Source organism: Lathyrus oleraceus, chromosome 1 (genome assembly GCF_024323335.1).
Source record: "Lathyrus oleraceus cultivar Zhongwan6 chromosome 1, CAAS_Psat_ZW6_1.0, whole genome shotgun sequence".
Classification (NCBI taxonomy): Eukaryota; Viridiplantae; Streptophyta; class Magnoliopsida; order Fabales; family Fabaceae; genus Lathyrus; species Lathyrus oleraceus.
The window spans coordinates 265,804,901-265,822,529 of record NC_066579.1 but is presented as its reverse complement, the minus strand read 5'-3'; the positions used below and the strand labels follow the sequence as shown (position 1 = coordinate 265,822,529).

The 17,629-nt window shown below is 37.2% G+C and overlaps 1 protein-coding gene across 1 annotated transcript; it reads left to right on the top strand.

Annotated features, from left to right (window-relative positions):
* The first annotated feature begins 6,063 nt into the window (after positions 1-6,063).
* LOC127102578 (secreted RxLR effector protein 161-like) lies at positions 6,064-11,743 on the top strand. The gene is made up of 2 exons (XM_051039933.1): positions 6,064-6,721; positions 11,658-11,743. Exons 1-2 carry the CDS (start codon positions 6,064-6,066, stop codon positions 11,741-11,743), a joined length of 744 nt encoding a protein of 247 aa, XP_050895890.1.
* The last annotated feature ends 5,886 nt before the right edge of the window (positions 11,744-17,629 follow it).

Here is a 17,629-nt window from a genome sequence, read left to right as displayed (position 1 = left end):
TGATATCACGGCGATTCTGGCCGTGCCTACCAAAAAACGATTCTGATCATCCTCTGGCACGGTGGATAGTTGCAAGATCGTAAAATCATACGATCCTACGAGTAGGATCGCGATTTTGACTACCATGCATCTAACTAATTGTCTAGCCTAACTATTAACAAAATTGAACCATCCACTAACTGTCATTGAGTCAACAAACCATTATATTAACTATCACATTAACTAACTAAGGTCATTACAACTGATACACTAACTAAATTCAATAACAATCCCATAACAACTGCATTCAAATCCATTTCTAACAACTATAACTGACCATAACAGCCTGCTACAATTCAATTCCTAATCACTAACTTTACTTATTCTTTCACTAACATAACAAATAGTAACTAATCAACAATTCTTACCAACTAATTCAGTTTCAGCATAAATGTAATGATTTACTAATGGGGTTCTGACAGAATAACCAACTGATGCTTCACTAATTCATTTTAGCATAACAAACATGACCACATGTTACAATCAATCCACACTCTAACATCAACTAACATGAATGCAAAGTAGAAAATATTTTTGTTCTGATTCATCATTGCACAATGCTTTAAGTCAGCTAGAGGAGATCTTGTAGAATTTATGTTCTCCACCTCACCAAAGAAGCAGCTTTCCCGATGCTTAGTTTCCTATGGCGATATAACCAAATCAGAACCTACTGAAATTCAAAATACATATTATTTCAAAATTAAATTCAAATCAATCTCAAATGCCAAGCCAAAATCAACAACTAACTGTTGAAGCTAGCGAGAACATTTGGGAGTTCGACTGGTGAATCGAAGATGAAGATGATCGAAGTAGAAGCCGATTAAAATTGAAAGATTGAAGAATGAAATTGATGAAGGTGATTGAAGTAGAAGTCGATTGGAATTAAAAGATTGAATAACGAAAAAATTATGTAGAAGATTCGTAGGTGAAGAATGAAGTTATACATAAGTGAAGTGAAAAAAAATGCTCCAGAAGTTTTTGATAAACACTGTTATATAGGATGAATCGCAACCGAATCAGGCAACGAGTCGGGGCAGGTTTGTTAGCGTTTGGGCAGGTTAGTTAAGCAAGTTGACTTACTGAACTTTCTGTTAAGTTTTTTTGCACTTTGGCTAATGTTGGTTTGTTAGTTAGTTCTAGGTTAGTTATCAAATGAAATTCGAAATGGAATTGTGATGAATTTCAAATCCGTGCATTTGGTTTTAATTGTTGAATAAACTTTAATGTTATAGTAAATGAGTTTTATTAATAAGTAAATGGAGAGTATTGGAAGGTCAAAAGACAGTGGCCAAAATTAATAGTATTTACAATATTTCATGTTTCCAAGAATAGCTAAAGTCTCTGAGTCTGTATAAAGACCAAAACGTATTCTAATGAAAATACAGAAGTTGCAATAGATTTGTCTCCTTGTCACAAATTGGCATTAGAGCTAATGGCAAACATGATGAATCAAATGCCGTTGCCACGGCTAACGAAGTTAAATTATGAAAACTGGAGTATCTAGATGAAAGCTCTTCTCGGATCTCTAGACGCGTGGGAGGTGACCAAAGATGGGTTTGAAGAACCAACAGAAATTGTGGGATATACGTCAGCTCAAAATAAGGCGTTGAAAGAGACGCGATCGAAGGATAAAACGGCACTATACATGCTATTTAGGGTTGTTGATGAATCAGGCTTCGAAAAGATTGCCGGTTCGACTACGTCGAAAGAAGCGTGGGACACGCTAGAGAAAGTGTTCAAAGGAGCAGATCGAGTAAAGCAAGTTCGACTCTAAACTCTTCGTGGAAAATGTATCTGACTACATCACGCGTGTACAAAAGGTGGTGAACCAACTCACCAGAAATTGCGAAACAGTAACTGATGCTTGAGTTGTCGAAAAGATTTTGAGATCTTTGAATTTCTAGTTATCAGACTTTGGATGTCACACTGGTTGTTATGACATCCAATTCTGCACAGACAGGGATTATGCAGAACTTAACAGTAAGTGCAGTAAATAACACAAGTAATTGTTCACCCAGTTCAGTCCAACATGGCCTACATCTGGGGGCTACCAAGCCAGGGAGGAAATCCACTATTAGTAGTATCAATTCAAAGCTAAACTCACCCGTTTACAACTTATCACTTAATCCCTACCCAATGCAATTTCAATCTTAACCTAAGATCAGAGTTCCTACTCACTCCCCCTCAATCACCTCAGTGATATTAAAGACACTTTGAAGTCACACTTCAAAAACAACTCTTGATTATGCTTCACAACTTAAATCAAGATACACAACACTCACGCTTAAAAGCTTTGAGTGACACAACACTTACAACTCAATGAACACCCTATGCCAAAGAAATCATCTACTTGATAATGGCTTGGCTTACAAGATACGTCTAATACAAGACTCACAAAATACAGCAGTGAAGTATGATGGACACACTAAATCTTCACGCCTCAAAATCCCCGAAACTGAATGAAGGAATGCCTTCCTTTTTATATTGCAGCACCTGGGCTTTTGCACCTGTATTTTCCTGAATTTTAGGTCACACAAGTTCCCTCAAATTCAACATTTAGGTTGCTAACAAATAGGCTATTTGTTAGGTTCATTGAATGTAGCTTGGTTGTTGATTTCCTGGATTTTCTCTCAGCTGTTGAATCCCTAAAGAATAGCCTGAGAAAAAGCTGAAACAGAAAACTGAACAACCTACAATTTAGCATATGCTGTCAGGCACGAATGTCACGACATTCAGCTTGACATCAAGGTCCATATGCTGAGTCTGTTTTTCCAGAAAACAGACTGTACAATTTTGCTGACCTGTACATGATCAAAATGACCGTACTACAGTAACAGCTTACATTAATAAATGTCAAAGTGTCCAACTTAACATTTATACATTTGGCCTTAAGTTAGTTCTGTTATTCTCTTGAAGAACAAACTAAGTTTTATGCTGAAGTATAGCAGAACACCACTCTGCCTAATCTTCAGTAGCTGCTGTCAATGATGAATGTCACAACATCCAGTTTGACATTCAGTCAGTAGGCCTTATGCCAGGTCTAGTTCTTCCTTGATAACCAGACTGCAAATGAATACTAAGTTCTAACAGAACTTCTGTTCCTTAGTATCTGTTGACAGGCATGAATGTCACAGCATTCAATAATCCTGTGTTAGCTAGTCCTGCAGTAACTACAATGTAGTCACATATACATGTCATGACATCAGTCAAGACATTAGTGTTTTACCATATAATGCAGCCAATCAAACACCTACAATCTTTAACAGATAAGTTTGAGAATATTGTGTATGCAATAGAAGAGTCGAAGGACCTTTCGACGCTCGCAGTCGAAGAGCTCGCTGGTTCCCTCGAAGCACACGAACAACGTAAGATGAAAAAGAAGGAAGAAGGAGTAGAGGACGCAAATCAAACCAAGGAGCAAATCAAAGACGAAAAGGTACTCTTTTCTCAAAACTTTCGAGGAGGAGGACGTGGTCGTGGAGGACGTGACAGTGGTCGAAGTGGTAGAGGCAGCAACTTCGAGAGAGGACAGTCGATCCAGCAAAATTGGTGTGGCAGAGGACGTGGTCAAAGAGGTGGTAGGTCGAACCATTCCAACTTTGAATGCTACAAGTGTGGGAAGTATGGTCATTATGCGAAGGATTGCAACTCATTCAAATGCTATAATTGTGATAAAGTAGGACATCTCGCAAGAGATTGTCGAATCGAAAAGAAGGTAGAAGAAACAACCAATCTAACTTTGGAAGCTGAAGCAAATGAAGGTTTTCTCTTGATGGCTCAAAATGAGATCAACACAAATGACAACGTTTGGTATCTTGACTCAAGAGCAAGTAACCATATGTGTGGTCACAAACTTGTTTAAAGAAATGAGAAAGATTGAAGATGGAAATGTGTCTTTCGGAGATGCATCGAAAGTGAAGGTCGAAGGCAAGGGAACGATCCGTTACTTGCAGAAAGATGGGTTGATTGGATCAATTCAAGATGTTTATTATGTACCAAATCTTAAGACCAACATCTTGAGTTTGGGACAACTTACAGAAAAAGGTTATTCGATACTTATGAAAGAACGGATACTGTATTTGAAGGACAAGCTGGGACATCTGATTGTTCGTGTCGAAATGGAGAGAAATCGAATGTACAAACTGAATCTGATAAACGTTCGAGAAAAATGTTTACAAGTAAATGTCGAAGACAAAGCGTCACTATGGCATCTACGCTTTGGTCATCTACATCATGCTGGTTTAAGAAAGTTGGTGAAAAAGAACATGGTACATGGACTACCAGATATGGATTATGAAGGAAAGTTTTGTGAAGAATGTGTGTTTAGCAAACAAACAAGAACTTCATTTCAAAAGAAGGCAGAATATCAAGCTAAGCATATCCTTGATTTAATTCACACCGACATATGTGGGCCAATCACGCCAGAATCTTTCAGTAGCAAAAGATACTTTATTTCCTTCATCGACGATTACTCACGGAAGACATGGGTTTATTTCTTGAAAGAAAAGTCTGAAGCATTCGAGGTGTTCAAAAGGTTCAAAGTAATGGTGGAGAAGGAAACCGACAGACATATTAAAGCAGTTCGATCTGATAGAGGTGGTGAGTATACTTCGACAGCTTTTATGAAGTATTGTGAAGAGCAGGGTATAAGGAGATTTCTAACTGCAGCATACTCACCTCAACAAAATGGGGTGGCTGAAAGGAAGAATCGAACAGTCCTTGACATGGTTCGTTCAATGCTTAAAAGCAAGAACATGCCAAAGGAATTTTGGGCAGAAGCTGTACAATGTGCCATTTATGTTCAGAATCGATGTCCACATTCGAAGTTAGAAGATCAAACACCACAAGAAGCGTGGAGCGGACAGAAGCCAACAGTTTCTCATCTCAAAGTATTTAGAAGTGTGGCTTATGCACACGTACCAGATCAACAAAGAACGAAACTTGAAGACAAAAGTCAGAAATACATACTTATTGGGTATGATGAGAAAACAAAAGGGTACAAGCTATTTGATCCCATAATAAAGAAGGTGACAGTGAGTAGAGACGTTCGAATAAACGAAACAAGTAAGTGGGACTGGAACAGTTCGACAGAAGCTATCGTTGAAGTTGAAGAATCATCTGTCGCTGTACCACCACACATTTCGACAAAACTTGAAGATTCTGACAATGAAGATGAACCTACACAACCCAGAATGCGAAGTTTGCAAGATCTGTATGATTCGACAAGTGAAGTGCACCTTGTATGTCTCTTGGCAGATGCTGAAAACATCAACTTTGAAGAAGCAGTACGAGACAAGAAGTGGAAAAGTGCCATGGACGAAGAGATGAGGGCGATTATCCACAACAACACTTGGGAGCTAGTTGAATTGCCAAAAGGTAGTCAACCCATTGGTGTAAAGTGGGTATTCAAGAAAAAGATGAATGCTCAAGGAGAAATAGAACGATACAAAGCGAGACTTGTTGCGAAGGGATACAAACAGAAAGCAGGAGTTGATTATGACGAAGTATTTGCACCTATTGCAAGAATGGAGACAATTCAATTACTCATATCTCAAGCTGCTCAATTCAAATGGCCAATATTTCAAATGGATGTCAAAACAGCTTTTTTGAATGGTTTACTCGAAGAAGAAGTCTATGTTGAACAACCACTCGGGTACATGAAAGCTGGAGAAGAGAAGAAGGTACTGATATTGAAGAAAGCGCTATATGGGCTGAAGCAAGCACACACGTTTCGACACATACTTCAAGGAGAACGGGTTCGAGCAATGTCCGTACGAACATGCCCTCTATGTGAAGAAAAATGGAAGGGATGTATTACTTGTTGCTCTCTATGTCGATGATCTTATTTTTCTGGGCAGTAATGATCAGATGATAGAAGAATTCAAAAGCACAATGACACGTGAATTCGAGATGACAGATTTAGGCCTAATGAGATTCTTTCTTGGTCTGGAAGTTCGACAAGAAGAAATAGGAATCTTCATCTCACAAGAAAAATATGCAAAAGAAATCTTGAAAAGATATAAGATGGAAAGCTGTAATCCGGCTTCGACGCCAATGGAACCAGGAACAAAGTTGTCGAAATTTGATGGAGGAGAACGTGTCGAAGCAGGAAAATATCAAAGTTTGGTAGGAAGTCTTCGCTACCTCACATGTATAAGACCAGATATCTCATTAAGTGTAGGCATTGTAAGTCGATTCATGGAGGAGCCAGTTTACACACATTGGAAAGCATTAAAGCGAATTCTGAGGTACTTCCAAGGAACAATGTCACTTGGGATGTTTTACTCGAATTCAGACAAATACAAGTTGGTTGGTTACTCTGACAGTGATTGGTGCGGAGACATAGACGATCGAAAAAGCACTTCTGGATATGTGTTCTTCATGGGAAATACTGCATTCACTTGGCTTTCTAAAAAGCAGCCAATAGTAACACTTTCGACATGTGAAGCAGAATATGTAGCAGCATCCTGGTGCGTTTGTCATGCAATATGGCTCAGAAGATTGATGAGTAAAATGGAGCTAGAACAGAAAGGTGCAACAATAATACAAGTTGACAACAGGTCAACAATTGAGTTAGCAAAGAATCCAGTAAACCATGAAAGGAGCAAACACATTGACGTTCGCTTCCACTTCATTCGAGAACACGTGAAGGAAGGAAATGTCGAATTGAAGCATGTAGCAAGTAAGGACCAAGCAGCAGAAATTTTCACAAAACCACTATCAAAAGAAATCTTCGACAGAGGCAAGAAATTGATAGGCATGATGAATAGAAGAAACATTTAAGTTTACAGAGGAGTTTTGTTGAATAAACTTTAATGTTATAGTAAATGAGTTTTATTAATAAGTTAACGGAGAGTTTTGGAAGGTCAAAAGACAGTGGCCAAAATTAATAGTATTTACAATATTTCATGTTTCCTAGAATAGCTAAAGTCTCTGAATCTGTATAAAGACCAAAACGTATTCTAATGAAAATACAGAAGTTCCAATAGATTTGTCTCCTTGTCACATTAATTTCACTTTGTATTGACTTGCTGCTAGGTTTGACACTTGTTAATTTTTAGTTTCAACGTTAGTTTTCTAATGGTGTGGTTAATTGGTCAGTGTTGATTGTGAGCTTGAAATTAATTGGCTTAGGTTGTTAGAAGTAGTAAAACAAACAGAATTTAGGAAGGAAGTAAAGTTAGGAAACTAGCTGAATGAATTGCTGGTCACTGTTGGGTATGGAATTTTGTTGGAAACTCGTGTTAATTCTGAGGAAAATATGTATGATGCATGAACCCATGGATTTCACTTAGTGTCAGTTATGGTAGAAGTGAAATGATAATAACTATTTATCTATTCATAAATTCCATAAGTGTATCAACCTACTAGCTAATGGGAAATACGCATGTATAACAGTCACGAAATTGGGGTTGTTATGGATATTGTTTGACATGAGCTTTATTTATTAATTTTGAACTGCCACACCCTTATAACTAGAGCCCTGCTTGCCTTAGAAACAGTTTTACAGGCTGCTAGAAAAGGGAAAATGAGCTAATCATAATTATGTCGTGCTATCCATTTTATTGATGCTTGGAATCTTGGCTGAATCACCGTACCTATGCTAGAAATAATTGCGCCAATTAAGTTATTCTTGTATGGAAAATGGTGCTTACTTGTATTGGTATTGATTCTTGACTGTCGTTCATAACTCACATATGATGATTGACGTTTAAATTAACGGTTATGTGAACTGTGGCTTTTGTACTTTGTGTTAGTAAAAAAACAATCGGAGTAATTATTCATTGAAATGAGAGGTTTCGCAATGCACCTTTACAAACAGCAGTAATTATCCATGGCTGCCTTGCAATGATTTGTTGTGAACTTAATTAGAAGAGTGAATTTATTTGTTAGGATTGAATTAGTGGGTTAGAAACTAAAATTGAAATGAAATTTAAAATACACTATAGGATGAAATTCATCTTTTCCTTTCATGGCAAGGTGCGGCTGATGCTTAGATACGGTTAGTGAAAATGTCGAAAAACTGTGGTTAGCTCTGGTATATGTGTTGATGAATTAGAATTTTTAGCTGAAACTAAAAAGTTAGTTAGTACTTACTGTTAGTTGAGTAATTTAAAAGTGGTTAGCATGTGCAGTTATAAACAAGGAATGAATAGTGCAGAATTCTACAAACTGGTTTTGTGGTGTATGGTTGATGTTACGCTATTATACTGTTGCCGCAACATGCTAATTGGTTTTCTTTTCTACAGCTTATGGAAATGGAGAATCAAGGCCAATCAAGACAAAAGTATGTTATACTTGGTGATGCCGCAAGGTTGCCCTTATTCATTTATTGTGTGAAGGTCGTGGATCTATTGTCCCAAGATCCGCCAGTTTGATGTTGTAAGATGTGGCTTGGCGTTTCGGTCATGGTAGCGGCTTGATTGGGGGATGGAATTAGCGAATACATCCTGTATTGGACTTAGAGTTAGGAAGTGCATTGTAAATTATATTAATTTTGGATAACTTATGTATTAAGTAACATGTTGTAACATGAATGAGACGAAAACATGAAATAAATTGAATAATGAACAATTAAGATTGCAATTAGTGCTATTCAAGTTGAGATCTTTTCCCTTTTTGAACTTTTGGAAGTTAAAACTCTTGTTCATTTTTTTTAATATGAATGGACATTTGTATGTACAAATTTTTGCTTAGTAAGATCATGTTAGAATGAAATATGAACCATGAGTTTGAATAAATGCATTTTAAAATATCAAGTGATTATGAATGTGTATGGAACTCAACCAAGATTAAGATTGCTACACGTTATTAACCATCAATGGTGTGTTAATGGACAATGAAATATGGATTCCATAAGAATGAAATGGAATTCGAAGCAATGGACCAAAACTTATGAACCATACAACCGCACAACTTGAATGAGACTTGTGTCTATTGACTATGCCATGAGGACGACATAAGGTTCAAAGCACACCAGTAGAATTCTTTAGTATTTTCTGCGCAAGCTTCATCTTCGTTGCCAACAAAATCCAATACGGTCCTCGGTCTTGCGGGTTGGTGACGTGTCTCTCTTCCTCATTTATTTTTCTCTAAATTTCATACCATAATCTAGATCTTCTTGAGGGGAATCAAAGCCCTCTAGTTGTTGGCTCGGATTTCCCTCTATTTTAATTTTATTTCAATTTTTGAATTTAGGGTTTTTGAACCTTTTGGTTCAGTTCAAAGAATGCAATGAGGTTTTGTTGAAATTGTTGAGGGAAGTGGAAAAAGGAAATTAAGAGGAGTTCATTGATGTGCATTTGAGGGTTAGCTGAATTGCTGAGACGCCTCTAGTGCGGCAGAGCAATTTTCCAATGAGGTTTTATCATGAGAGAATGAGGGAGTTTGTTTTGATCAAGACCGGTTTGAATGAAATGGAAATGAAATGGGGAATTTTGATCCTTTTGGCCATTCGTTTGGGCCTCCAAACATCAAAGCCCAAGGGCTTTGATACACACACTTGCATATTGCTCTCACACACCCCTCCCTGAACTAAGGCATGGCAGTTGGGCTTAGTTACATGGGACATGCGCACATTTTTATTCAGACCCTTGTTTTTTTCCTAAGCACCCCCCCCCCCTACATAAGTGTCTTGATTATTGCTTATGCTTTCTTTCTTTTTCTTTTCAACATTTTTCTACACCTTGAAATTACATAAAAAACACAAATACTTTCTCTTTTATTGGTCATTAAAATTAGCATGATACATTTTGTAAGTTTAATTAGGGTTTTAATTAGGATTAACTTTTAGATTAGTTCTTTTGATCTTCATTAGAAACTAATATTAATGTTAACCCTTTTTTACTTTATGCCTTAGTCTTAAATTGATCCATATGCTTATTAGATGATGCTTACCTTGATCATACCTTGATTAATAAGTTGATCAAAGTTGTATTTGATAAATTGATTACACTTATCTATAACTTGCTTGTTTCCCCTATCTAGTCAAGTGATCATATGTATCTTGATCACTTGATGGGTTTAGACTTAAGCGCTTGCACCTGATTCTTCAAGTCATATTCAAGTCAAGACTTCATACTCAACACTATGAAGACCCTGAACATCAATACTTAATCAATGCTTCATCATACATGCACATAAAAAAAGATTCTCCATTCAACACTTGTCAGTTGTGATGCGGATTATGTGCCACGAGCCTTAAGAAATGGAGAAGAATGATAGGGATTTTTCCTATCCTTGTTCTTAGTATCTTTGAGTATGGGATGTAGGCCCCAATTCTTCAAAGTATTTGCCTCCATTCATAGACTTTAGCGCAATTCAAATAGAATAATTATCAAGTCTTCTACCCCATATCCAACATCTTTCCACAGTCAACACTTCCATTTCCTTGTCCATTTAAGACTAAAATCCTTTTTGCAAATAAATTCAAAAACACTTAAAAATATGATTAGAATTGTACGCCATGAGCCTTAAGAAATGGAGAAGAAATAATAGGGAGTATTCCTACCCTTATTCTGAATATCTTTGGATACGGAACGCATCACCAAGTTGTTCAAAGTATTCATCTTCATTCATAGACTTTAGTGCAATTCAAATCAAGACAATCTTTTCAAAGCTAAAATCAATCACAACTCATCAAAATTCATTTCTCTGCCTTGGTGCATTCAAAAAAACCTTTCAAAAAGTACATGTTATTTTCGTTCTATCGCAATACAGACGGTGCTTAAGTCTCCCACGCGCGAGCATACAATCAACGTTTAACTGCTAGAACGTGAACATTAACAGCATCCAATAAAAACAACCAACTCATCCATATTTTCTACCAAGAACTATGAAGCTTTGATTTTCTCATTGCAATATGAGAATACGTAGGCAAGAGGGTTCGAATCCTTGCGAGCACACTAATTAATAATTTTTTTATTTATTTATCATTCGCAAGTAACCTTTAGATAGTAACACTCATTCACACAAAGAATAATCAAAATGGTTCCTGTTGAGTACAAAGAACACGAGGAATGCTAATACCTTCCCATTGCATAATCGACTTCCTTACCATTTTTATCTCCCTTTGGGTTTCATCAATATTTTCCCTTTCATTCGGGAATAAATAAAGTTTGGTGGCGACTTTATTGTATCTTCGAGTGTGTGATATGCTCAGGTATGTTTTGTGACACGACAGATGGCGACTCTGCTGAGGATTCCATAACAAGTCAAGCCTAGTTTTTTTGTTTCTTTGCATGCTTGGGTGTTTATATTTATCACTTTAATTGCTTTTATTTATCACATCTTTATTGCTTTATATATTCATCACATTGTGGATATCTGTTATATTCTCTATTGTGGGTTGGGGTGATGTTACATGAGAGAAAAGTTCTATACCCGAGCTTGAGTATACACACATGATAGAATCGTGGATAGTCGTGTTGACCTGCGTTTTGCGCGTTGGGTTGGCACGAGACCCACACCCAGACTATATTCACTTGGAAGTACCATTGTCCTGCAAGCATCTGCTACATCAAGGTATTTTCATTTGGGTCCATGACTCTGGAGGCCTTTTAGGGACTACCTTTTGAAGACTAGAACCTACCTATGATGGGGATGTGGGTTTTTTGTAGGAAACAAAGACCCTACATACCTTGATTATCATGTATATGATGGACTGTTGAATCTGCACCGAGAAGTATATGTAGATTATCCGTAATGTGTTGAACCTTTGAATTTATGATGTTGTATAAAATTACATCATATCAAAACTAATTTTAGCATGTGAATTTCCAGGTAATTCAAGAGCTTAGTCTTTGTTGAGTATTCCAAAAGAAAATGAGTATTGGCCGAAAAAGCATTTACAGTTACAAGTTTGTGGAACCACATTTGAAGGCTTTGAGAGGATCGGGGACCCGTTTGATTCTTGACAACAAGGATGATTTCAGGAAAAGCTATGGAAACCTCATAGGAATCCTGAACGCTGAAGTAAACATCATGGCCATCCATACTCTCGTGCAATTCTATGATCCTCTGATGAGATGTTTCACTTTCCAAGACTATCAGTTGGCTCCTACTCTATAGGAGTATTCTTATACCATGAGGATTGAGATTAAGGATCAAGTTCCGTTTATTAACATAAATGAACTTCCCAAATTTCACCACATAGTTGAAGCACTCCACTTGGAGAAGAAAGAGGTGGAGATCAATCTTAAGCCCAAGGCTGGTACTCATGGTTTCATTATGATGTTTTTGATAGACAAATCTACCACTCTTGCTGACGCTGGAAGCTGGAACACTTTCAAATCTATTCTTTATATTCTTATATAAGAGATATTGTTGTTTCCTAACATTCAAGACTTTGTGGACTTAGCTTATATTCATATCTTCATGTATGGGAATCTTATTCCTACTCTGTTGGCGGATACCTATTATTCAATTCATTTGAGGAACCAGAAGAAGAAAGGAACTATTGTGTGTTATGACCCTCTACTATATAGATGGTTTATGTCTCACTTACCCAACAAGGGTCCTTTTGTTTAGTACAAGGGCAATCCTAAATGGTCTCAACGGATCATGTCTTTGAATGTTGATGATATCTCATGGTATTCTCGAAGCTACGATGACATCAAGATCATCCTCAGTTATGGTAATTTCCCTAACGTACCTCTCATAGGAACAAAAGAGGGAATTAGTTACAATCCAAGACTGGCATTGCACCAATTAGGCTACTCAATGCTTGACAAACCAGACATCGAGAAGATTAATCCAGATTTGCTGAAGAAGATTAATCGAGCTTGGGGAGAGATTCATCATCAAGGAAGGGCTGAGCTGGGAAAGAAAAATTGTATATTTCAAAATACGCATACACACAATGGGTCAGAGAAAGGGTTAAGGAAGTCCTATTGCCATTTCCATTTGAACCTTCTATGAGCCTCAAGCCTCTGGGGGGGGGGGGGGGGGGGGGGCTCTGTTATTCCTATCTCTGAAGTTGACAAACTCAAGGAGACTATCAAGCTATTGGAAAAGGAGAATTTCAATCTTCGATCCGATCTTGGTAAACTCATTCAAGAGAAAGAAGACCTGAAGATTAACCTCAATTAGAAGAGATAGCGCATGCTCAAAGTTTTCGAAGTTGCTCAAGTTAAATAGAATAAACAAAGAAAGATTAATGATGCTCTCAAGGGTACTTATGCGGGAATCTCTACTAAGAAGAAACAGCTCCCATAGACTCAATACCAAGCTAGCAATATGGTTACTGTCTGGAACTAGACTTTGACATCTTGCAAGGAGATTGAGGGGAGCTAAAAGGCCCGGCTTGAAGAACTTTAAGACCAAATGAAGAGTTACAAGAAGGAGTTGAAGAAAGAACAAGATCATGCTGAAAACCTGCAAGCTTCTCTCTCGCAATGCCAGTGTGATCTTAATAAGAGTTTTGAATAAGTTAAGGGGTTGAAAAGTCAAGCGCATCATAGTCAAGAAGTTGTTAATCATATTAACCAAGAGTTCTCCCATTGGGAAAGGAAAATTCATCATCTTGAAGTCCTCCCCGATCGGAAGGAAGTGTTTCTACAAGGCCTCATGCATGGGCCTAACCATACCTTGTTGCACAACTTCCTCAAAGATGTGTAATCTTAGAGAAAAGAACATGCACGCCTGGCTAAACGTGTTGATCATGCTATAGAATATCTCTCGGGATTGTTGAAGGAAAATTATGTTGATGTGTATCCACATAACATTCCATGGGTAGTTTTTCACTTTATATTTGTTTATATGGTGGTATTTGAGAGATTTAGGGTTGATCTTCTTATAGCCCACCAGGCAGATCTCTGATTTGTAATGAATTGTACTATTTTTTTCCCAAAGTGAATAAAATAAGTATTCCCCATTATTGCAATTATCTTTTATGTTTACTTTCATGCTTTATGAGTACTTATATGCAATAGACAAGTCTCAGGATTCCCTGGAAACAGACAAAAACATTTTTTGCATACATTCATGCATCATTCTGCATTTCATAAAACAAAAACAGAAAAAACTCATATCACCTTCTATTTCTAACCAGCTAGCTGATTATTTGACACACGCTTAGAACTGGAAGCATGTCTCAAATCACCATGGAAGAACTTCAAAAAGGCCAGAAAGTATTAAGGGAGGAAGTCAACCAATTGAAAACTTAGATGATCCTGGTTATGGAAATTCTACAAGCATTATTGAGAAAGGAAGGAAATCCCACATCAACTACCGCAACATAGAAGGTCACCCATTTGCGTCCTCCTGGCTCCACTTCATGTCATGGGCTTCCTCAGAGGTATCATCCACAACCCGGACTTCCAAGACTCCCCTATCAACAGCCATATCCTGTTCCCTGACTAAGTCATATGAGCCAAGTGCGGAATCATAATCGGTATCCAAATAAGTAGAAAAACTCTTATGCTCAACAAGGCCAACAAAGACCAAGGAGGCCAGAGAGAGTTTGACCTGGTTCCTACGCCTTACAGTCAATTACTTACTCGTTTGCTCAATAGCTCATTGGTTTAATTAGGGGAACTTGGGTCTCTTCCAACACCTCTTCCTAAGGGATATGACGTGAATGCTCACACAATCGAGAATTGTGTATCCCTAAAGCACAAAGTACAAGACTTGATCAATTCAAAGGCTATCACGTTCACACCAAACGGCCTGGACATACTGAATAGTTTCATACCCCTCACATGCAGGCACATGTTGGGAGAATCTGTTGTACATGTGGAAGCAAGGATAGATCCGAAGAGATTGTTTCAGTTGGAAGAATCTGAGGAAGAACCTCCTTGGGGACTATCACATCAACTTCTACAAGCATGATGACCCCAACTTGTGGATGGAAAATAAGGCTAATCACGTCGGCGATCATTATATTTTTCAATCCATTTTTATTTGTAATCTTTTTTGTTTGTTAAGTTATATTCACTTGTAAAACTTATTACTTTTTGAATGATAGTAAAACTGAAGTGAACGTGCATGTTTCAAATTAATCCATTCGTGTTTACTCATATTTTATTCATCAATATCAAACTCTTGTTTAAGCAAAAAATAAAAGGAGAATGATGAAATCAAAATACACGAGACTACTGACTATCTGCTTTTGAATAAAACCTTGATGACGATTTAAGGCATTGTTTCAACTCCTAAACACCTGAGATATAAGAAAGATAATCCCTAGTCAACCCCTTTGAGTCAAGGAGTATTAGTTTCTTTTTGTACAAAAAAACCATCAATCTTAACCAGGGGCAGGATAGTCTTCAGTTAATTTGATCATGCATTCAAATTTCAAAAGGAAAAAAAGGAGTATCTCATATGAGGATCAACCACTTCTTATCCCTCACACAAGGTTGAAACCACAAGTCCATAATGGTTGTCCCTCACCAACAAAAGGAATGAGGCAGTCATAACCCCTTCAACAAATCAAATGAACAAATGTCACACGACTTGTTAAAAAAAAGAGAAATTCAAAAAAAAAGGAAAAAAGGAAGAAAGTACGCTAAGTCAAAAACTTGAAAACAAGTGACTTCGACAAAAATTGGGGCATCACGGTGGACTATAAACTCGAAAATCAGTCAAGGAAAATATTAGAGAAAGCAAAAATGAAAAACTAAAAGAAAGGATCAAAAGAAAAATTCCTCAGCAAGAGAAAATTTGTGTGGCTACAAACAACAAAAAACAAAAGGTGGGTGACTTCCACTCCAAAAATCCCATTGGTTCCTAAACTATCAAAACCCTTTTGAAAAATGAACGCTTGTGTTGAACTAACAGAACGTAGAATTGGAGAACATCAAGGAGAATGTGTGGGTTAAAATAAAAAATTTGAGCCATAAATCCTTTTATTCTGAAACTGTGACACCCCTCAAAAGACTTAATTGAAGCAGAGGTTTACTTCGAAAGAATACTACGACAAAATTATGTTAAAATTGTCTCCTTGAAATTTGCTTACCATTTTTGTTGGTATCGATATGACATTTTGACTAGTGAATATCACAACATTATTTTTCAATGAAAAGAACTTTGATTTCAAAACAGACATACGCATAACACTAAAGTTATCATCTTCGAAATGAATAATTTTTTTCGTGAATAAGCACTTAACATTAAGAAAGATTCCACAATGAGCATCATTTGAGCAGTTTGATCACGCCAAGGGGAAAACGGCTGAAAACTCCGTTGAGCAAAAGGGCAAGCCACTTCAAGATTCAATCAATATGGGGAAATCACGTCGAGATTTGAAAAATATCTCCAAGATTCGGTTAATCAAGGGCACTGCTCCAAGGTTCAAAGTACTGGGCAGACCATCTCAAGTCATTATGGTACAAATGGCCCAGATATATTTTTGAGAAAAATTCCTTCAAAGACCTTACAGACTGGGGCAAGACTTGCTATATGGGGAATTTCTTCTCCATGATTTCAAAGTTTCTCAAGCAAGTTCTATCGTACATAAGAAATCACTAAGTTCAAGAAGAATGTCAGGAAGTCATGCTAATCACATCCTATGCCTTTTCAACAAGTAATCTTGTAGCCCCAGCTTTAACCATACACAACCCACCTCAGGGACACTTGTTAACCCTTCAAAATCATTACATAAATCATCATCATGTATTAATCATGTTGCTTCGCTCATGCATATCATTCATCGGCCATAACATGAATCCTTGTAACCCAAACAATAAAAGCTAAAGTCCAATCATACTTGGTACCTCCACAAAGCCCAAACATACTTGGTACCTCCAAGACAAAATCAAAGTCAAACCTTGGTTAACACTCTATAAAGCCCAATCATCATTGACATACTTAAAAACATGCTTCGTCGGTAACTCAAACCCCCAATAATCTCAATGGTCATTGGTACTTTAAATTTTCAACTTTCCTCCTTTTTGACAAAAAAAAAAGCGTCTGACTTTGCATAACTCATACATGCCACAAAGGTTGACCATGTTGGCATTCTGCATATAATTATCATAATTACATGGCATTGCATTACTAAAATGCGTAGCATATCCATCAAGATGGAGCATTAAGTCATACAAATTCAAACATGCATACTTAGCATAAGCCAGATTCAATCCTTTCTCGAAAGCACAAACTAATCCCCAGCTGAGGCAGTGGTATCTCTCCGAAGAGAACATCATCCACATAAAATTTCTAATTGGTATTCCTAGAAGGTTCCCTCAAAGTATTTCTTCGTTATTTTCCTTTGGCAAGTATTGTTGGCATTTTGGCAGTATTTTATACCTTTTGCATAAGAAAAATTCTATATGCGATGTCTTGCCTTTTGCAAGTTCCCTTTTCCTTTTGCATGAGAAATTTCTCTTATTGCTTACTTTTTGTAAGTCCCCCTTGCCTTTTACAAGTCTTCTCTTCCTTTTGCACGAAAAAGATTATGTTGTTTCTACTTATCTTTTGTAAGTTCTTTCGCTGCCTTTCGCACGAAATCTTGTCTCCTTACTTACCTTTTGTAAGTCATCGTTGCCTTTTGCATGAGAAAGTTATCTTTGTCAAAACTTTTCATATTGAGCACAAAATAAAGGGCTGAACATATGACTTACTCCCTTCTCGTTTATTTGGACACCTGGCG

Excerpts from the sequence above, each read along its gene's own strand:
- LOC127102578 (XM_051039933.1), top strand. The coding sequence starts at position 6,064 with ATGGAAAGCTGTAATCCGGCTTCGACGCCAATGGAACCAGGAACAAAG. Across the intron at positions 6,722-11,657 it reads CGAATTGAAGCATGTAGCAA|GAAACAAAGACCCTACATAC; the intron begins GTAAGGACCAAG and ends GGTTTTTTGTAG.